This window comes from Apiospora kogelbergensis (assembly GCF_038363985.1).
Source record: "Apiospora kogelbergensis strain CBS 113332 chromosome Unknown utg000005l_segment0_segment0, whole genome shotgun sequence".
NCBI classification, from domain to species: Eukaryota; Fungi; Ascomycota; class Sordariomycetes; order Amphisphaeriales; family Apiosporaceae; genus Apiospora; species Apiospora kogelbergensis.
This window is the reverse complement of record NW_027117422.1, coordinates 3,983,287-4,000,887: the sequence shown is the minus strand read 5'-3', so window position 1 is coordinate 4,000,887 and position 17,601 is coordinate 3,983,287. Positions and strand designations below refer to the sequence as shown.

General features: G+C 55.2%; 6 protein-coding genes across 6 annotated transcripts; 2 read left to right on the top strand and 4 right to left on the bottom strand.

Moving 5' to 3' along the window:
* Positions 1 to 756: 756 nt before the first annotated feature.
* Positions 757 to 2,658, top strand: PG998_007922 (Copper resistance protein CRF1; the record flags this gene model as incomplete). The annotated part of the gene is made up of 3 exons (XM_066874738.1): positions 757 to 999; positions 1,467 to 2,129; positions 2,156 to 2,658. The coding sequence occupies exons 1-3, from the start codon at positions 924 to 926 to the stop codon at positions 2,656 to 2,658; spliced, it is 1,242 nt and encodes a 413-aa protein (XP_066730683.1). The 5' UTR covers positions 757 to 923.
* Positions 2,659 to 4,793: 2,135 nt separating this feature from the next.
* On the bottom strand, positions 4,794 to 5,929 carry PG998_007921 (2og-Fe oxygenase family protein; the record flags this gene model as incomplete). Its single annotated transcript, XM_066874737.1, has 3 exons — positions 4,794 to 5,140; positions 5,233 to 5,548; positions 5,612 to 5,929. The coding sequence occupies 3 exons, from the start codon at positions 5,927 to 5,929 to the stop codon at positions 4,794 to 4,796; spliced, it is 981 nt and encodes a 326-aa protein (XP_066730682.1).
* A 1,127-nt stretch (positions 5,930 to 7,056) lies between these two features.
* On the bottom strand, positions 7,057 to 8,506 carry PG998_007920 (cytochrome oxidase assembly protein; the record flags this gene model as incomplete). The annotated part of the gene is made up of 2 exons (XM_066874736.1): positions 7,057 to 8,128; positions 8,181 to 8,506. The coding sequence occupies 2 exons, from the start codon at positions 8,504 to 8,506 to the stop codon at positions 7,057 to 7,059; spliced, it is 1,398 nt and encodes a 465-aa protein (XP_066730681.1).
* Positions 8,507 to 8,890: 384 nt separating this feature from the next.
* PG998_007919 (cation efflux family protein) lies at positions 8,891 to 10,935 on the bottom strand (the record flags this gene model as incomplete). The annotated part of the gene is made up of 8 exons (XM_066874735.1): positions 8,891 to 9,060; positions 9,144 to 9,261; positions 9,319 to 9,567; positions 9,623 to 9,778; positions 9,838 to 9,912; positions 9,976 to 10,053; positions 10,203 to 10,669; positions 10,887 to 10,935. 8 exons carry the CDS (start codon positions 10,933 to 10,935, stop codon positions 8,891 to 8,893), a joined length of 1,362 nt encoding a protein of 453 aa, XP_066730680.1.
* A 2,473-nt stretch (positions 10,936 to 13,408) lies between these two features.
* On the top strand, positions 13,409 to 14,847 carry PG998_007918 (ZIP Zinc transporter; the record flags this gene model as incomplete). Its single annotated transcript, XM_066874734.1, has 5 exons — positions 13,409 to 13,526; positions 13,586 to 13,904; positions 13,969 to 14,574; positions 14,633 to 14,757; positions 14,813 to 14,847. The coding sequence occupies 5 exons, from the start codon at positions 13,409 to 13,411 to the stop codon at positions 14,845 to 14,847; spliced, it is 1,203 nt and encodes a 400-aa protein (XP_066730679.1).
* Positions 14,848 to 16,239: 1,392 nt separating this feature from the next.
* PG998_007917 (Intradiol ring-cleavage dioxygenase) lies at positions 16,240 to 17,392 on the bottom strand (the record flags this gene model as incomplete). The annotated part of the gene is made up of 4 exons (XM_066874733.1): positions 16,240 to 16,254; positions 16,322 to 16,507; positions 16,596 to 17,031; positions 17,091 to 17,392. 4 exons carry the CDS (start codon positions 17,390 to 17,392, stop codon positions 16,240 to 16,242), a joined length of 939 nt encoding a protein of 312 aa, XP_066730678.1.
* Between the last annotated feature and the right edge of the window lie 209 nt (positions 17,393 to 17,601).

Sequence of the window (17,601 nt, the reverse complement as noted above, 5' to 3'; positions counted from 1 at the left end):
ACACTCGACCCGCCATTACCGGTCCCCAGGATTCTGCCCAGGACAAGCAAGGCCGGCTACGATCAACGAAGCCGCCTCTTTATACAAACGAGTAGAAAGAGGGAAGGAAAACCCCCACTTACTCCATCGATGCTTTCCCAGATTACCAGTATCGGATTTTTCGCAGTTTTACCTTTTTTGTTTCCTTGGGGAAAGCTAAGTCTTCAAGTGGCCTTCCCGCCAACTTCCAACTTCCTCTCCCACCACTGTACTACAGCTACACCCTTGGGCTGAACATGCGTGCATAGACGGGAAAGGATTTTGTACGCACCGTCCCTTTACGCGAATCGTTTGGGCGGGCTTCTCCTGTCACGGTTGCTGCTGCACTTACTGCTTCTTCCAATCCCAGGCAAAGCGCAGCACAAGGACAGACAGTGCAGTACAGTACAGGCAAGACGCAGGCACACATCCCTGGCAGGCCCCCCCTACCCCCCAAAATTTGTCCAACACTCTCTCCAGTCTCCAGTCTCCAGTCGCCAGTCGCCAGTCGCCAGTCTCGCTAGGTACTCGGGCCTTTCATCCCACCTTTTTCCCTCGGCGCAGTTCTTTCGCTAGTTGTTGCCGCCGGCGTGACGGTAACGCACCAGCCGAGCCCTCATCAGCCTGCGACAGAGCCGGCGTATCAGTAAAGGCATATTGGTCCGCATCTTGGGATTGAAACTTGACCCCCTCTGGGACCCTCTGAATCTCTGAGCACCCTCTGCTTGCCCGGAGCACCTGCAACCCTTTGTGCGCCACTTAGTGCGCTCACCCCCGAAACTTCTTTCCGGCCTTGTGTCTTCTTTCTGGAATTCCATTGTTGTTATTACTACTACTACCATTAGTCTGCTTTGCCATCCCCAGACTTTCTCTCTCTCCCCCTCTCTACACACACGCTCGAGAGAATGCTGATAGACGGGGAGAAATGGGCCTGCGAGGCTTGTGTTCGCGGACATCGTGTTAGCAATTGTCAACATGCTGGTAAGTGAGAGCCTTTATTGCCGCATACATACCTTTTTCAATCTCCAAAAATCAAACCCCCTCCCCCCATGTCTTGCTGGGCTGGCAGCTTGTCTCGTCCACTTCCTGCACAGCAAAGCAAAGCAAAGCAAAGCAAGCAAGCAACGGTCGCGGGGCAAGAACCGGCGCAAACCACCACCACCACCACCACCACGACCAAACCACCACAATGCCTACACTACCGACAGCTCACGTAGAGCTTCAACGGTCTTGGTGCAACGGTCTTGATGCACGCATGTGCTTCTTCCGTCTTCAGCCCACCGCCTTCTGAAAACCAACCAAAACCCACCCACCTCCCTCCGCCCACAAACATCCACGTCATGTCGCAATTGCCAATCTTCTATGTGTGGACATGTCATGTCACTGCTCTGTTCAGTTCAGGTATATGCGCATGTTGCTAACATGATTGATACTCTTTGCTCCAACAGACCGGCCCTTGCAGCACATCAACAAGAAGGGTCGCCCCGTCTCACAATGCCAGCACTGCCGTGCCATGCGAAAGTCGAGGGCTTCTCACGTTAAATGCGATTGCGGCGAAAAGACACACAAGTGCCAGCACCTACAACAGACGTTAGAGGGACACCATGACAGCTGCTGCTGCAATCATGGAGGCCGATGCACCTGTTCACACAAGAAGGAGCCCACGCTCGACACGGTACCCGAATCCGAGTCGGACCAGGAGTGCCATTCGAACAAACCCAAGTCAACGACAGTTCGCCGCCGCCGTGCGAATACGGCTCACTCGGAACCGGTTCTAAGCTTTGACGAGAACGGCCACCACAAACCTGCGCACAAGCACAACAAGGCGTCGCAGAAGTGCGGGCCTTATTCACTCAGCCGGGGCCACTCGATGCACAGCAATAGCAGCAGTAGCAGCATGACGAACAGGTCGGTGGAAAACCTTCTGCATGGCAAGTCTGCGAGCAAAGCCCGGAACAAGGATATTGCAGCACTCAGCGAGCTCGAGTCCAGGGGCGCCAGGTCGGAGCAGGTTTCTCCCTCGTTGGGAGGAAGTTCGTCGCTGCAGCAGTTGAACGGGTCTTTACCGCCCTTGGATCTTTCGGGCATCCAGTATCCCGAATACACCCCTCGTTCGACTTGTTTGGCGGCTTGTCAGACCACGAGCCTCCAATCTACAGCGCCGGACTCAGCGCCGTCTCGGTGGACTGGGGCCAGTACGATGGCCTCGAGCTGAATGGCGACAGCTTTGCGCCTTCTAGCTTTGACCAAGCGCAGTCGTTTACTGGGTTCGATTTAGGCTCCACGGAGCCAACGTTGACATCGAATTCGGGCGATGTCTCGGAAACGGAAGACTTTGCCCCGGCATTCAGCGAAGCGCAGATCGAGGGGTTCCGGCAAAGCGCGGCCACCAACTATCTGAACATGTCGCAGAACCACGGCTCGATGCTCACCAGTGGCGACGTCTCTAATGTCGACCTTGACCAATTCAAAGGCGCCGCGGCCGCCAACAAATTCTTGCCCAATCTCGGGTCACTCGACGATGCCGGCATTGGCATGGCCTCACTTGACGAGGATCCCTACTGGTCCATGGGCAGTTTTGCCGACGGGGTGACGGATTCGCCTGATCCGGTGACGTCGGCGTTCTGGGACACGCAATAACACAGGCAACATATTCGCTATTTCGCGATGGCAGTTACATGCGCTGCTCCGCATCGTTCACGATATCAATGACGCGATACGCTCCATCTATGTACTTCTCTGCTTCCTATACCATTTCCAACAGCCTTCTGTTATCGGCTTTCTTCCCTTGGATTCGTCTTTGCACGATGACCATTATGGACGGCGCGGGGTTTCAAAAAGCACATTTTATGGAAAGTACAGGCCGGGGGCGTTTGGAGGTGTGACTCTATTTCCCCCTATCCGACTGGAGTTTGGTTGCAAAACCGCCAAGCCGTACGTATTCCGCCCTCCTTGGCATTTGCCCACTCTCCGAGACGGACTTTTTCTTCCTTTTGGGGGTTTTTTGTGTTTTTTTGTTTGGTTTCTTAGACATACAAAACGGCGGGGTTACCATGATTGTTTCTCTGGGCCTTGTTTTTGCGTTGCAACTACATAGAGGTAGAAGGGCTTTCCCTGTCTTTTTCTAGTTCGCTTGTCATTTATTTTTGCCTGGTTTTTGGGGGCGTCGGAGCTATAGAAGAAACAAGACATGGAGGGCCAGATGGGCGGATTTGATTCCGACGACGACGATGCTTGGCACTTTCCCCGTATATATATTCATGCTTTTCCCACTTTGGATAAATCCCAATCGCGATAGAAAAATCCTTGCCAATGGGACGCAAGGTATGATGACGACATGGCGGGCATTGGCGTGCAGGTATCTTAGTATTCGGCCGAACCGGAGGCGCAATTGATCAGGATATTGACGGGATTCATTGTAGAGACGTACATTCCGCCGTACCTACTACACCTACCTGCTGTAGTAGCTGCACTTGCATGTTATGTCGTGAGTACCTGGAAGCCGGTCGATGCAGGAGAGGAGGGGAGTCCCATAAATAGCTACGAGAGGATCCGCGGGTCAAACAGCCCCTGAAGACACGACGTGCATTCTACTATTCGACTGACTGCGAGCTGCTGCAACAGTAGCCAAAGCGATCCACACAGGCAGCAGGACAAAAGCGTTATGTACTTGGCAAACTTTACCTAATGCGACGAGCGTGGGGGGGGCCGAGGAGCAAATGGCGTCGAAAATTTTCATGGTGCAGGTGGCTTTTCGGGATCCTCTACGATGCGTCGGTCCCGTCAGAGGAAGGTGGGTGTTTTGTGTCCGAATCAGGGCAACGGCAAAGCGCAAGCTGCTGGCTCCGTGCAATGAATGACTTGTGAGCGTAGGCGTAGACGTACAGACGCAGACGCAGAAGGAGTGATGGGATCGATCGGGTGGTTTCGGTGCTTCCAAGGCCATCCAAACGGCTAAAGTGCCTGGGCATGGGCGTTAAGCTCTCGACCTCGGCCGAGCGGTGTGTCGTAACTAGTTTAATCACGTCGTTTTCACCCCCCCTCCTCCTCCTCCTCCTCTTCCTGTTGTCGAGGAGTCGTCGCTGCAGCCGTTAAAAATAGATGCGATTGTCCGGCCCAGCGTTCGGCAGGGTTGGTTGGTCTAGATGGATTTGGCGCTTAGGTTGGTAGAGTAAGCCGGCGGCGTGTCGGGCAGTTGCCTGTACATATCCCCATGGCGTACGACCGTCTCCGGAGAAGAGGAGGGGATGGGGAGGGGAGGGGAAAGGGGGGAGATCTAGATCTATTTATCTCATCCCTCTCTTCTTCTTTCCACTCTTACACCTGGGAGAATCCAGGTGGAATTCCTTAGTAGCTCCCTCCATTGGTATGCGTGCGTGGTTTCTTCGCAACAAGTAGGCAATGCGGCATTTTCGAATTACGCGGATTAATATCGATATCGAATCATGTCTCACGTTTCCACGATAATTTCCCGCGACGGGTATGGAGCTCTGAAGAGGCTAGGTTACCAGCACAGTAGATTGGCGCAGTTGCTGTTTGGCATCAGCACATCAATGCATAGATGACACCAGCACTCGTGTTCTTAAGCGTCCGTCTATAAGACAATGGTAAACGATATTATAGTCTTGGCAGCTCCTCCGGCTTTAATTCTGACTTGCTCAAGATCCACGGCCTCTTTCCCTTTCGGGCATCTCCGCTGCCTGTGATTTGACGAGAATGGCTGCTACATCCTCCTGTAGTCGTCCGCGGAAGCCCCTCTTCCCAGGCAGCCTAATTCAGCCGCGTGTTGCGACGACGTTGCGGTACGTCTGTCCAATCCGGTGCTGCATGTACTCTTCGGCTGTCATGATTTGGCCCGTCGCCGGCTCGCTGCCGTCCAGCGGCGCCAGTTCCACGTCCGTATTGCCGTCCACGAAATAGGCCATCGAATATCGGCCCTGCTTGGCCCGGTTGATGACTCGGTGCACTGTGCTCTTATAGGCGTTCGTCCAGATCGAGAGCATATCGCCAATGTTGACTACGTACGACTCCGGGTTGGGCTCGACTGCGAGCCACAGTCCCGTGGTGCCGTCCTGGACCTCTAGCCCACCCGAGTTATCCTGCCACAGAAGAGTGATGGCACCTAAGGGAAGGGGGAATTAGCTGTCGAGGACGAGAGAAAAGCTAGCGAGTACATGGTGCAGGTAAGGATGAGTTAGGCTCTTCGTCATTTACCAAAATCAGTGTGCGCCCCTGCCCCCAGCTGTCTCTTGTCCGAGCTCGTTTGCGGCGGGTAGTGCAGGAGCCGCAAAATGCATACGGGGTCGTTGGATAAGAACGGCACGAAAACGTCGTCGCCGTAAGGGAGGCCCTTGGCCAGCATTTCCATGACTTTGCAGGCCAGCCTGAACAGCTCGGCATGGTACTGCTCGGCAGGAAGCTGGAGGACTTGACTATCCAAGCTGGGAGGGAAAACGTTGGGTCCCATCAGTTGCGGATGTCTCTTAACCCGCTCGTCGTCGAAGTCCATGTGCTGGCCAACGCAGAACCCCTAGCCTACTCAGTAAAGAAGCTCTCTGGACTGTCAGGGTGGGCGAATCGCGCCTTGGCATACCTCCTTCAAGTCAGGCAACGTTCCAGGCTGGAGCACCTGCGAGCCCATCAGCTCATACCCGCGGTTGGTCAACGTCGGGTGGATGAGCTTGGTTTTCTCCTCTAGGGGCAAGGCGAAGAGGGCCTCGGCGGCCCGCTGCATGGAGTTGTGCAGTTCCCTGGAGATACCATGGTTGACAATCTGGAAGAAGCCGCTGGTGGTACAAGCTTGCCCGATGGCATCCACAACGTCAGCCGCTGCAAGGGAAGATGGGTCGCTCAAGTAAGGCCCAATGTCCACTGTCGGCACTTGGAAATAGGGGCTGCTGGGCTTTGGCATGGCGATGTACTGGCACTCGCAATGGAAACAGAAGCGCGTGCCGAATGGAAGTGACTGACGGCCCGTACCTAATAGTAGCTAGTCCCAGTAGTTGCGTTTGCTCGTTGTGCCCTGATGCGAGGAGTGATGTTGGGAAAGCCGCCTGTTCCGTACCTTTGTCGATAATGAATGACCCCTCGCTGATGAGAGCATTTAGGGGCGGAGGCCGCCGCATACCGTATCATTCACGTAATGCATACCTTCCATCCTCCGCGCGGAGATGGAAGCGGGGGAGTCGCTCGCATCGCCAGCCAATGAAAGTTGTGGTGAAAGGCTTCTCGGCATGGGCTCGGGAGCTCGGGAGCTCGGGATGTATAGAAACGCCTTCGGGATATGTTCCATTGCGCTGTGTTACCTCAAAGGGATACACGTGAGCAGAGTCTTTTGCCCCTGGCCGTTAAATTGTGGACGTTTGGTTGGGATCTGGCATTCTTACCTTTTAGTCTGAGTGGGCATGTGGCGACTGTGTAACTCGCGCCTCGGGGTCAAATATCAATTCAAGGACCTCAACTCTGTCTCTTGGCTAACGGGGAAAAGGTCGGCATATGATTCCACCACATATGGATCCTGCACGGGTTCCTGGGCATCAAAGAACAAGCTCAGGAACTCGTGGGCGTTGGTTCTTCGGTTGACTGGCCAGCCGAGCAGAACCCGCGTATAACCTTGAAAGTACCATTCATTTTCTTCTACATGTATGATCCCCTGCCTCTGGATGACCATGTGGATGCTTGGCTTTCGGGCCCGTTCCCTGGTGGTGCCATCGGTTAGACAGGCATCGCTTGATGCTCAATGGCAACGCGTTCTTTGATAGCATGGGGATTCGAGGCACAGGGCAAAGACCGGACGAGTAATGCAAAGCGCCAGGTGCCGTGTAGCTGGATTAGATCGAGCCGGGGGCGTGGTAAAGCCTAGCGCTGAAGTCCATCGGAAGAAATGATGTAATTCCTTCAAGATTATTTACATCTATAGCTATTCACGGGCGGATGACGACAAGCTGAGACTTGGCCACGTCCGATAGAGGAGTGAGGCGTGATGGGGCTACTATGATACAGTTGTGGTTTACATCTTGTTAGATTTGTCGGCAATGTCTACCGTGTTGTTGACTTGAGCTTTCGTTGGACTGAAGCTATGACGGGCCTGGGAACTCGGAGTCGCTGTCCTGCAACCAGAGCACCGGTCAAAAGAGCCAAAGCCCCAGCCTGATGAGCCGCAGCCAGGGAGATAGGGACCATGTAGATCAGCGTACTAATGCCCAGCGCCACCTGGAAGGAGACCAGGTGGACCATACCGCGCACTCCCTTCTTCGCATCCTTGGGCAGCGCCGCGGCGATCCGGCCTGTTCTCGAGTAAGCAAAGAGTGCGAGAACGGCAAAGAAGGTAGTAGTGGCGAGAATGCGGTGGTCTAGCTGAACAAGACTTGGGTTCTCCAGCATGTTGCGCCACCAGAGATCCGACCCATCCTCCTTGCGTGAGTAGAACTTATCCCAAAGTTCCGACTTGGGCGGTGTCAGACCGAGTCCCATTTTGGGGAATTCGTTGTAGATCAGACCGGCATCGAGACCGGCGACCAAGGCGCCCGAAAGAACCGTCACGAAGATCAAAGCCGTGACGGCGGTCGCGGATCTGCGGAAAGGCACGAGGGCGGGGTTCTTGAGAGCGTCAATGAGCTTGATAGCAGCCGCCGGGTCGGCTACCATACGTCTGGCCCGTAAAGCACCGAGGCCGGCAAGCAACATCCAGCTATAGCAGACGAAGGCGGTGCCCAAATGGGTCGTGAGCCTGTACTGGCTGACACGAGGGTGGCTCCCCGGCGCAAACAGGTCGTCCTTGAGACCGCTTGCCACCATCCACCAGCCAATGGCCCCTTGGAAGCCGATCAGACCGCTTATGCCGACCAGGTTCAGGGCCATGCGCTTCGTTACACGGCGGCGGGCAATGAAGTATATGGTGGGCAAGACGAAGGACATGCCGATGACTCGCCCCCAGAGCCTGTGGGCCCACTCCATGAAGTATATCTTCTTGAACTCGGCCAAGTCCATATGGGAGTTCAGGAGTTTGAACTCGGGGGACGCACGGTACTTTTCGAACTCGGACTCCCAAGCGGACTGGGACTGTGGCCAGAGCGAACCGGTGACGGGTTTCCATTCTGTTATGCTCAGCCTGTGTCGAGGGTTAGCGGTTTGTGGGTTTGGCATCCGGGCCTGACACATACCCAGACTCGGTCAGGCGTGTAAGTCCACCAAAGACGACAATGCCGAAGACGCTCGCGGCGCTGCCGAGCAGCCAATAGCCCACGGCCTTGGAGTTTGTCTCGGGCCAGGCCGCCTTTGCAGCGGGCGCTGTTGATTTGACCGAGTTGAGAGTGGTCATCGCAGGCTGGGCTTGGGTGCTTGCTTGTCGTACGATGCGCAAGATTCGGGAAGGTCGAACCGACGACTGCCGCGTCTGTTGTCGCAGGCATTGGCGGCAGGCAATGGGAGCGAAGGGAGCCCTCAGGGCAACCCTCCGCAGGCCAGGCAAGAGGAACGACGACGACATTCTGGCGGCCTATTCCAGAGTGCGGTGTTGTTGTGCGAGGGATCTCGGGGAAAGAGGGTCTCTGGTGCGGGATGGAATTGAAATGGCAAGAATTGCACAGACAAGCGACAAGCAGTCGAACGATTTCCCGTCGGCGGCAGCTCTAGCGTGGATTGGATGGATCAGCACACAGCAGGCGGCAGGGCGGCGCTGTCGACTTCCGTCGCGCCAGGCGCTTTATCTACCCCGCCACATACCATAAACCCCACAGCTACAGCGACGGCTGCCGCTACGACTACAACTTCAGCCAACAGGTCAACGCCGGCATCGACTCGGCTCAGTCGTGCGAGGAAATCGTGCTTCTATTGTGTATCCGTGGTGTATCTAGTATCCCTCTGCTGGCCGTCAATCCCTGCTCTCGTTTTCTCCCTTCTTCTTGGCCCCGAGCAGAACTTCCTTCAGTGTCCTTCTCGACTTGGACTGGCTCTTGACATACAGCGGTTTGTGCTCCTCGTGGATGTCGTGGTCGGCGTCGTAGTCGACATGGACGAATGCCCGCTCGACGTCGCCAAGACCTGGAAGGTGCAACCGATATAAATTAGCCTCTCCTCAACTCACACGCATTGGCGTCATGTCGTCGGACCGCCAGATGACTCACCCTCGAGTTTTCTTTGCAGCGTCTGGGCCACATCATGTGACACCCGCAACGGTGTCTCCTGGCCCATAATGATGTCGACTTCGACATAGTATTTCTGCCCGGCGTGGTAGGCGCGGCACTGCGTCTGCATTAGTACTGGCCAAGACCTCGGGCTCTGCTTGGTCTGGCTGCTTACCGTTTCGACCTTGTGAATTCGAGCGTCATGGGTCATGCTCATGTATATAAGCTTCGACACGAAATCTCTGGGCGCTGCCTTGCCCACGAGCAGCCATACTTGCTCGAAAGCATTGGACACCCACGAGAAGAGGATGAGAAGAGCGATGCAGATGGCACCGATCGGGTCCAAGTACCACACCACGCGGCTGCCAACCACGGACATGACCAGCCCGAAGATGTTGACCACAATGTCGTTGCGATGGTCGATCTGGGGCAGAACCAGAGTTAGCCGTGCGTCAGGAGCCTGCAGGGCCATGACTCACGAAGAAGACATGTACCGAGGGGTACTTTCGATATGCCAGGCAGAAGACCATCATGCTGGTCTTGGCGACAATGGCAACCGCGACAAATATAATCGGGATTATGTGCAGCTCCTTGGACTCGGTAGCTCCGCCGCCCAGCGTTCGTGCCGACTCGACCTACGTTATCCCGGGCTATGGTCAGTTGAGGCTAAACAACCCCTAGGGACAAGACTTACAAGAAGTTGGATGGCTACGGTTGTCATCAAGGCGCAGAAAAGGATGATCCCGATGGTCTCGATCCTCGTCCTTCCCTGCCCATGCGCAGTTTAGATGCAGTTCTTCTCCAAGGCTCGTCTTCATACAAATGGACTTACCACTGGGTACTTGTACACGCTGGCCCTGGCGGCCAGCCAAGAGGTGATGAGCATAACAAAGGACGACACAAGGTCCATCTGCCTACAGGGTTAGGATTGGTGTCACTTTTCGGTGGGGCCAGGTAAGGATTCTACGAACAAAAGCATCGGCAGCAGTTGCGAAGAGCTAAGCACATGGGTTAACCAAAGACGACCCCTAGGGAAACGTGAAAATAGGTGCCATTTACCGAGAGAGAGCCTGTCGACACAGCAGCGTAGAGCTGGATCACAAACAGGCAGAAGTTGACGACGAAAGAGCCAACGACGGCGAACTTGATCTTAGGCGCGACACGGGCATCCTCCTCGAGCTTGAGCTGTTCCTCGTCATCGGCGCCTAGGAACGTGTCAATAAGTTCGTTTTGGCGCGTATAGAACTTCTTAAGTTTCCTCTTGTTGCCTTGGGGGTGGTCGATTTTCATCTGACGTTGGGTGACATTGTCGCGACGGTGACGGCCAAAGTCCATGGGATCGGCAAGGTCAGCCGTGTCATCGGCACCGGTTGTCACCACGCCCCCAGTTTGGATGACAGAAATAGGTTTCTCAGAAGCGGAGGGAAGGTTCTCCATGGCGCCGCTGGCGGAAGCTTGGGATGGCCTGGCCGAGCCAGAAGGAACGGGCATGCTGGCATGGTCATGCATAGCCGCCGCAGAGCTAGCTGCGTCTTGCCGAGCAGATCAATAGGTTAGCCTCGTCAACAACAGTAAAAGCAGCCGAGCGGGAAGATGCAATGGCAGCATGGAGCCAGATCTCAAACACGTCCGGACTTCGGATGGGCTGGCTTCCATTCTGCGAGCAGGGCCACATAGCGTTGGTTTGATTTGACCTGATCTGATCTGATATGGGTACGGAGCAAAATCTGGAAACAAACATACCGGGCGACTGCATGTTGGAGGGCGGCGGTGAGTCGCCAGAGAGAGCCATTTCGGATGGTATGGCACGAGCGTGGCTATGTGGGAGCAATGATACTACAAGAAATGTTTTGGGGAATGGCAAACGTAGGCCGATCACTGCACGATGGGACACAATCTGGTAATATTATAGTAAACCACGCCCACTCAAATGGCCGTGAGGGCTCCCACTGGTGGGCCAGGTTGCCGTCCTTGTTTCCATCTTGCTCGCTCGCTTGCTGTGACACAGACGACGAGATGGAGTTGGAACTACTCGGTAGATGCTATGGTACGGGAGATACAGTACCTATGACGAGCTATGACTTCCGGGTACTACTGCTGGCCAGGGGCTGTGAAGTTGTTTCCTGTTACCAGAAGACTGATAGAAGCCTGCTTAGGCGGGAGATCAGAGTCGGCACCTGTAACTGCGCGAGGATGATAGGCCGTTTCATAAGCCAGGAGCTGAGCCTAGAGCTGAGGGTTGAGGGCTACCTCTGTACCTCATCCCTCGAGCAGAAAGAAGTCTATGCAGATGGCCCAAGCCGGTGTTTTGGGGGAGGAGGAGGAAATGTGCCAAGGAATAATAGCAACGGTTGTCGTCTTAGCGAGGGGCAAGCTGGCGGGCCAGGCCCGATTGGTGAAGGATGGGGGGATGGGGGTTCGTTTCGATTCAAAATCGGGACGAATGCAAGCCGCGTGAATCCTGTCGCACGGTGGCAGATTCGACACACAAAATGGCGATAGACAGACGATCAACAGCAAAGCGGGCGGTGGTGATTGGCCAGCCCACCAAGGGTTTTCTTGGCGATGTCGGAGTCCATAATCAAGCGCGCACCACTCGGCAGAACCCCAGGTTCTTAAACAACGCCAAGCCCCCCCACCAGCTGTCTCAGCCTCTGTAAGTATGTATGTATGTGTGTGTGTATGTGTACACGTACTACTACATGCGGCTGCCATTGACGAAAGACGAAAGACGAAAGACGGCCGACTTCTTCGCTGATGACCGAACTGAACTTTCGATCTCGCAAGCTTGTTCCCGCTTGGTCTTGGTGGAAACGTGGGCCCTTGTCGCCGCCACCCACCGCTGACTTCATCATATCTCTGCCCTCTGCCCTCTGCCCTCAGCCCTCAGCCCTAGAGGCCACGAGACGATGCCTAAACACAATCCCTTGATACCGTTCCCAGTTCCTGCTGCCTGCCCCCCGAGGAACAGACACGCGACAGGTGACAGGCTGGCAGCAAGCACGCACGCACGCACGCGAGTAATACACCCGCAGGCTGCCTAGGCGGCACACACGCGGCCCCAATCTTAGCCAGCCAGCCTTGTCTCGGAACTTACGATGGATGCATAAATTCTTACTTCACTTAAGCTCATGGGCCCGGTTGACCCCCTGTCGGGTGGAGAGGGCTAGTTTCATGCTCTCAAATACACACTCCTCCAAAGAGCATCATCACGCGAGCAAACACGTACTACGATGTGACGACCCAAACCAGCTTGGCATCACCTATCTATGTATAGCTCAGAGCGCTGTCCCCCTAGCCCCCTATCAATGGGATCGTCCCCATCCTCCTCACATCGGCAGCACTTGCCAGAATGCATGGGATTCGTCTAGTTTATCAGATTATCTGAATCTTGCACTTGGCATCCGCGACAAGCCTGGTTTTCAAAGTATCAGAATACGCGAAAGGGGGACACCCAGATCTGAAGCCGTGTTTCCACCAAGCTCAGACGACGCACGCTACATGCCTATGTAGATACACTCGCACATCGGTCCCTCCCGCACCAGCCCCGAACGCCTGCCGTTTGCGATGACGGTCGCTGGGCCGTGGCTGGAGCTGGCCACATCATCCACCAACCCAACCCATTGCTCCAGACTGGATCCAGAGTGTGACAGGCCATGGGAGAAGGGAGAGCAGAGAGGCAGACGGCAGAGGGGGCCAAAAAAAAAAAGAGCCGATCCGTGGAGACGCCGGCTCCAGTGCTACTCCATCATACATAGCACATATGGCGATCCGTAACAGGCATTGGAATGCTTCATCGACGTAGCTTCCATGAGCCTCAAACGGACGGCATTCTTGGCAGCCAAGTCCACCGCGCCTCTCCCTTCCCTCTACTACACAGCCCGCGCACCAGCTTCGGCTCGAATAACCTCAGCGCTATGTCCATGTGCCCAACTAATTTGAAGAAACGAGTATAATAAAGCTTGACTGTCGCTTCTTGTTTTTACCCCCAAGTCTTGGTATACTTGATCTCCATAATATATAGAGAGGTGGTGTGTTTGCTCTTCCTTTCCTTTCCCTTCACCTACTCCCTTTTCTTCTCTTCTCCAGGACTTGACGTCCTTTTTTTAACCCAACCATTTTATCTCTTTTCTTCCCCATCTCTTTTTCTTCCTATTCTTCTTCTGGCCGCCGGACGGTTCTTTTCTTGTCCGTTTCCCGTTTCCCCCGGGGCGTTTCTTTCAAAACCCCAGTGCGGATCAAAGTCGGAAGATATAGTAGTCAAGATGGCCGAAGCTATGGCAGATGCGAAGCCCGTATGCGGCAGTGAGAAGGAGAGCGGAGAATACGACCTTCCCTTGCACGTCGTCGCCCTCTTCCTGGTGCTGGGCTTTTCTATCTTCGGTAAGACGGTTTCCAGGGCTGGCTAGCCCCTCCGACCCGTACTGACATGTGCTGTCCAGGTGCTGGTTTCCCCGTCGCATGCAAGAAGATCTCCTGGCTCAAGGTCCCCGAGAAGGTCTTCTTCTTCTGCAAGCATTTCGGTACAGGCGTCCTTATCGCGACGGCCTTTGTGCATCTTCTCCCTACCGCCTTTGCCAGTCTCACGGACCCATGCCTTCCCGACCTCTTCATCAAGGACTACCCACCGATGCCCGGTGTCATCATGATGGGCTCCATGTTCTGTCTGTTCGTCATCGAGATGTGGCTAAACGCCAAGATGGGCGGACACTCTCACGGAGGCGCCAAAGGCTTCGAGGCCCAGCCTTCGGCTGCCATGATGCAACAGATGGCCGGCATGGGGGCACAGGCCCCGCCCCGCCCCCCCTCGATACGACCGCAACAGCTTCAGCAGCGAGGAAGATATCAGCTTCGAGAAGAGAGTGGCCCAGAAGATGTACGAGGAGAACGCCAGGGCCAACGGCCAGAACCCTGAGCTGGACATGACCGCAAACTCGGAGATGCCGCCATGGTTCGTCGTCTTCTACGAGCAGTACGTGCGCCAACGCCTGGAGATGATGAACATGATCAAGCAATCCGGCATCCCTTACCGCGAGGAGAAGCAAATGCCTGCCGTTACCGAAAGCTCTTTTGACGTCGAGGGCCAGGACGTCGACCCCATGGTCTACAAGAAGATGTCCATGAACATCACGCTGCTCGAAGGCGGCATCTTGTTTCACTCGGTATTCGTCGGCATGACCATTTCCATCACCATTGAGGGTTTCATTATCCTCTTGGTTGCCATCTTGTTCCACCAGATGTTCGAAGGTCTCGGTCTCGGCTCCCGAATCGCTGCTGTGCCCTACCCCAAGGGAAGCATCAGGCCGTGGCTGCTTGTTGTTGCCTTCGGGTGCACCGCTCCCATTGGACAAGCTATTGGCCTGGCTACCCGTGGCTCCTATGACCCCAACAGTGCCTTCGGGCTCATCATTGTCGGTGTATTCAACGCCATGTAAGTCTTAAGGCTCGAAAGCCCCCTGTAGCGCAATCCTTTGCTGACAGTCATCCAGCTCCTCGGGCTTGCTTATCTACGCTGCGCTGGTTGACCTTCTCGCCGAGGACTTCTTGTCCGAAGAGGCCGAGCAGCTCACCAAGAAGGAAAAGACACAGGCTTTCAGCTGCGTCTTGCTCGGAGGTTCGTTAAACTTCCACCCCTGATATCAGTCGGACACCCAACTAACATTCCGTAGCTGCTGGCATGTCCGTCGTTGGCGCCTTTGCTTAAGGAAGCGAGGCTCTAGCTTGGAATGCTTTTATTCTTTTCGAGAAGTTTCCTACCCATCGAAGCGCAAGCAGCCACAAACCTTTCGATGTGCAAGGGCCCCTCGAGGCTGCGGCTCTTTCTGAGCATTCCGCTCGCTACACAGCACATCCTTGTCACATTTGCGAAATCTCGCGCCTGTCGCAATGCCACCGTTTCCATCGTCTGCTCTCGAGGGCAGCGACAATCAAGAACAACGCCCAGAAGAAGAGGGGATAACCTGCCTTGCACGGCGGCGGAGGTCTTGGCACGACACCAGGGTGGCGAGGTCAAATACAGTCTCTACAGATACTCCCAATGATACTCGACGGCCGTTAGTTATCGGGGCTTTCTCACTGGGAAACCCCGCATGGCTGAAGGCCCTCGAGATGTTATCTATATCCATTATCATGTCTCTGAGCGAAATCAGAAGGCATTGTATTACTAGTGCGAACAGCCGCAGCCCTGGTCCATCCTGTACTTATAGAGAAGCCGGCATTTTGAGACATAGCGCGCAACCCAGATACATACAAAGCAAAAAAAAGGGCAAAATAAAAATTGAAAAAGACTAAAAAAGAATCAAAAAGAAACCCGACCAAAAGCAATACAAGAAAAAGCAATTAAGTTGGAGAGATGATTGGAACAGATGTGTCGACGGAATGACGTCTCACGCTGGTACCTCCCTCACACGCAACATGACATCCATCTAGTCCACGGTCTGGCCAGCCCTATAAGATGTACATACATATGGGGGCACCCTTGACGGAACATGATGCCCCCTTGCAGGGCAGGGGGCTCGTTCACGGGGACCATTTGTCTCATTGGCCCAGCCTTCGGTTTCAAGAGCCGTGGCAGATGCAGAATCCCTGGCTGCCCGACTGCCGACCGGGACCCGATCTGCACTACGTCTTTCAAAAGGACGACCGCCAACGGGGATTATATACATATACATATATAAGAATAAAAAAAGGGACTCGGTTGCCAAGCCCGTTTCAAGTCGGCCCCAAACAACGCACCAAGCATTATTTGGCAGCCTGGCCAAGCCGTGTAAGTGCGCTTCCGGTCTCCAGAGGGTTCATGCGAGGCCATTGTGATGCCGTCCGCCGTTACATCTTCGCCTTGTTCGTCTTCCCGTCGTCGCTGCCTTTGAAGTGGCCTGGGCGATGAATACCACTTCACTGTTCCCTCCGAGTCTGCTGTGTTTGTATCGTCTCCATTCTCACATATACATGTGCACTATCTACACTGCATTATACAGTAATGTGCCCAGTGGTATTCCGTAAGCAATAGTATATACCTTATTATCACAGCTTGGCTTTCGCTGTGACCAAGCCTTGAACCGCCCAAAGTCAAACCCAAAGTCATGGTATGGAATGTTTAGAAGGCCTTACCCTAGAAGCCGCCAGATGTTAGGTTAGTGACGGCCATTTTCATGATGCTTGGGGTCGATTGCCCGTACCTTGTAGTCCTTGGGCGCCAAGATGACGTTGTAGTTCAACTCAATCTCGGCCTGGTCGTCTCCCTCCAGAGGGGTGAAGTCGACTACTAAGTCATCCTTGACGGCGAACACCGTGTCTGTGGCCAACCATTGGTCGTCCTTGGGGTATAGCTGAGTGGTGCAGCCCTTGTATTCGGGGTGTGTGACCTGTTGACGCTTCGGTCAGCTACGGTCCGCGCAAATGGGAGCGGAAGCCGGGGTATTCCCCGCCCCACGGACGAGATGTTGGACTTACCATGATGTGGATGTGGGCGGGGCGCATGGGGTGGCGGTCCATCATCTGCAGCAGAGTGTACGAGGGGCCGTCGGTGGGCAGAGAGTAGGCCGTCGGGTGGTAGCAGTAGAACCAGTACTTGCCGTTCTCGTCGGCCTTGAACTTGCCACGCAGGTTGTTGGGGGTCTGGTTGTCGGGGTCCTGGAAATCGTACTTTCCGTTGGAGGAAGCCTGCCAGATGTCGAAGACGGCGCCCGGGATGGGCTTGCCCGTCACCAAGTCGCTGATGACGCCGTGCATCAGGCACCGCCTCCCGTTGGGGGCGGGGTCCTGGATGATGGTGCTGCCGTTGTCGCGGAAAGGGGCGTTGGGCGACCAGAAGGGACCAAGAATGGCAGACGAGGTGGGATCCACGTCGCCCTCGGCCACAATCTTGTGAGCAATCTCATCAACCAAGCTAAGAACATGTGGTCAGCTGTCAGCGGCAGGGGCGGGTGGGTGCAAAGCCCAACTCACGTCTCGAGGCCGAGGATATCGGAAACACGGTGGGACTCGTTCCTCGTCTTCCCCGAGGCTTCGTAGATGGCGCCGACGGCATTGACGAACTGAACACCGGCCATCCACTCGTCGATCGACAACTCGACCTCACGGGCGAAGTCGTGGATGTGGCGGATCAGGGCGCCGAGAACGACGCGATTCCGCTCGGTGGTCTTGGGGCCCATGGTGTCGAGGACATGTTGTGTGAAGGAGGGATCGAATCTGGACGGATTGGGCTTCTGCGCCGCATTGGACAGGCCATCGGCGGCGTTGGGAGACATGGTGGCGGACGGAAGCGGGGGGATATGAAGAATGAAGGACGGACAGGATTGGGATGGTCTACGAGGGAAACAAAGGGGCCAGGCCGCGGCTTTATAGCACGAGGGACCATGACTTGAGGATGCGATGGAGGATGGATGAAGGTTCCGAGTCCAGACCCCGCCATCTCCCATCGCGGTGGACCGGCGTCATGTCACGGCAGGGCACTTTC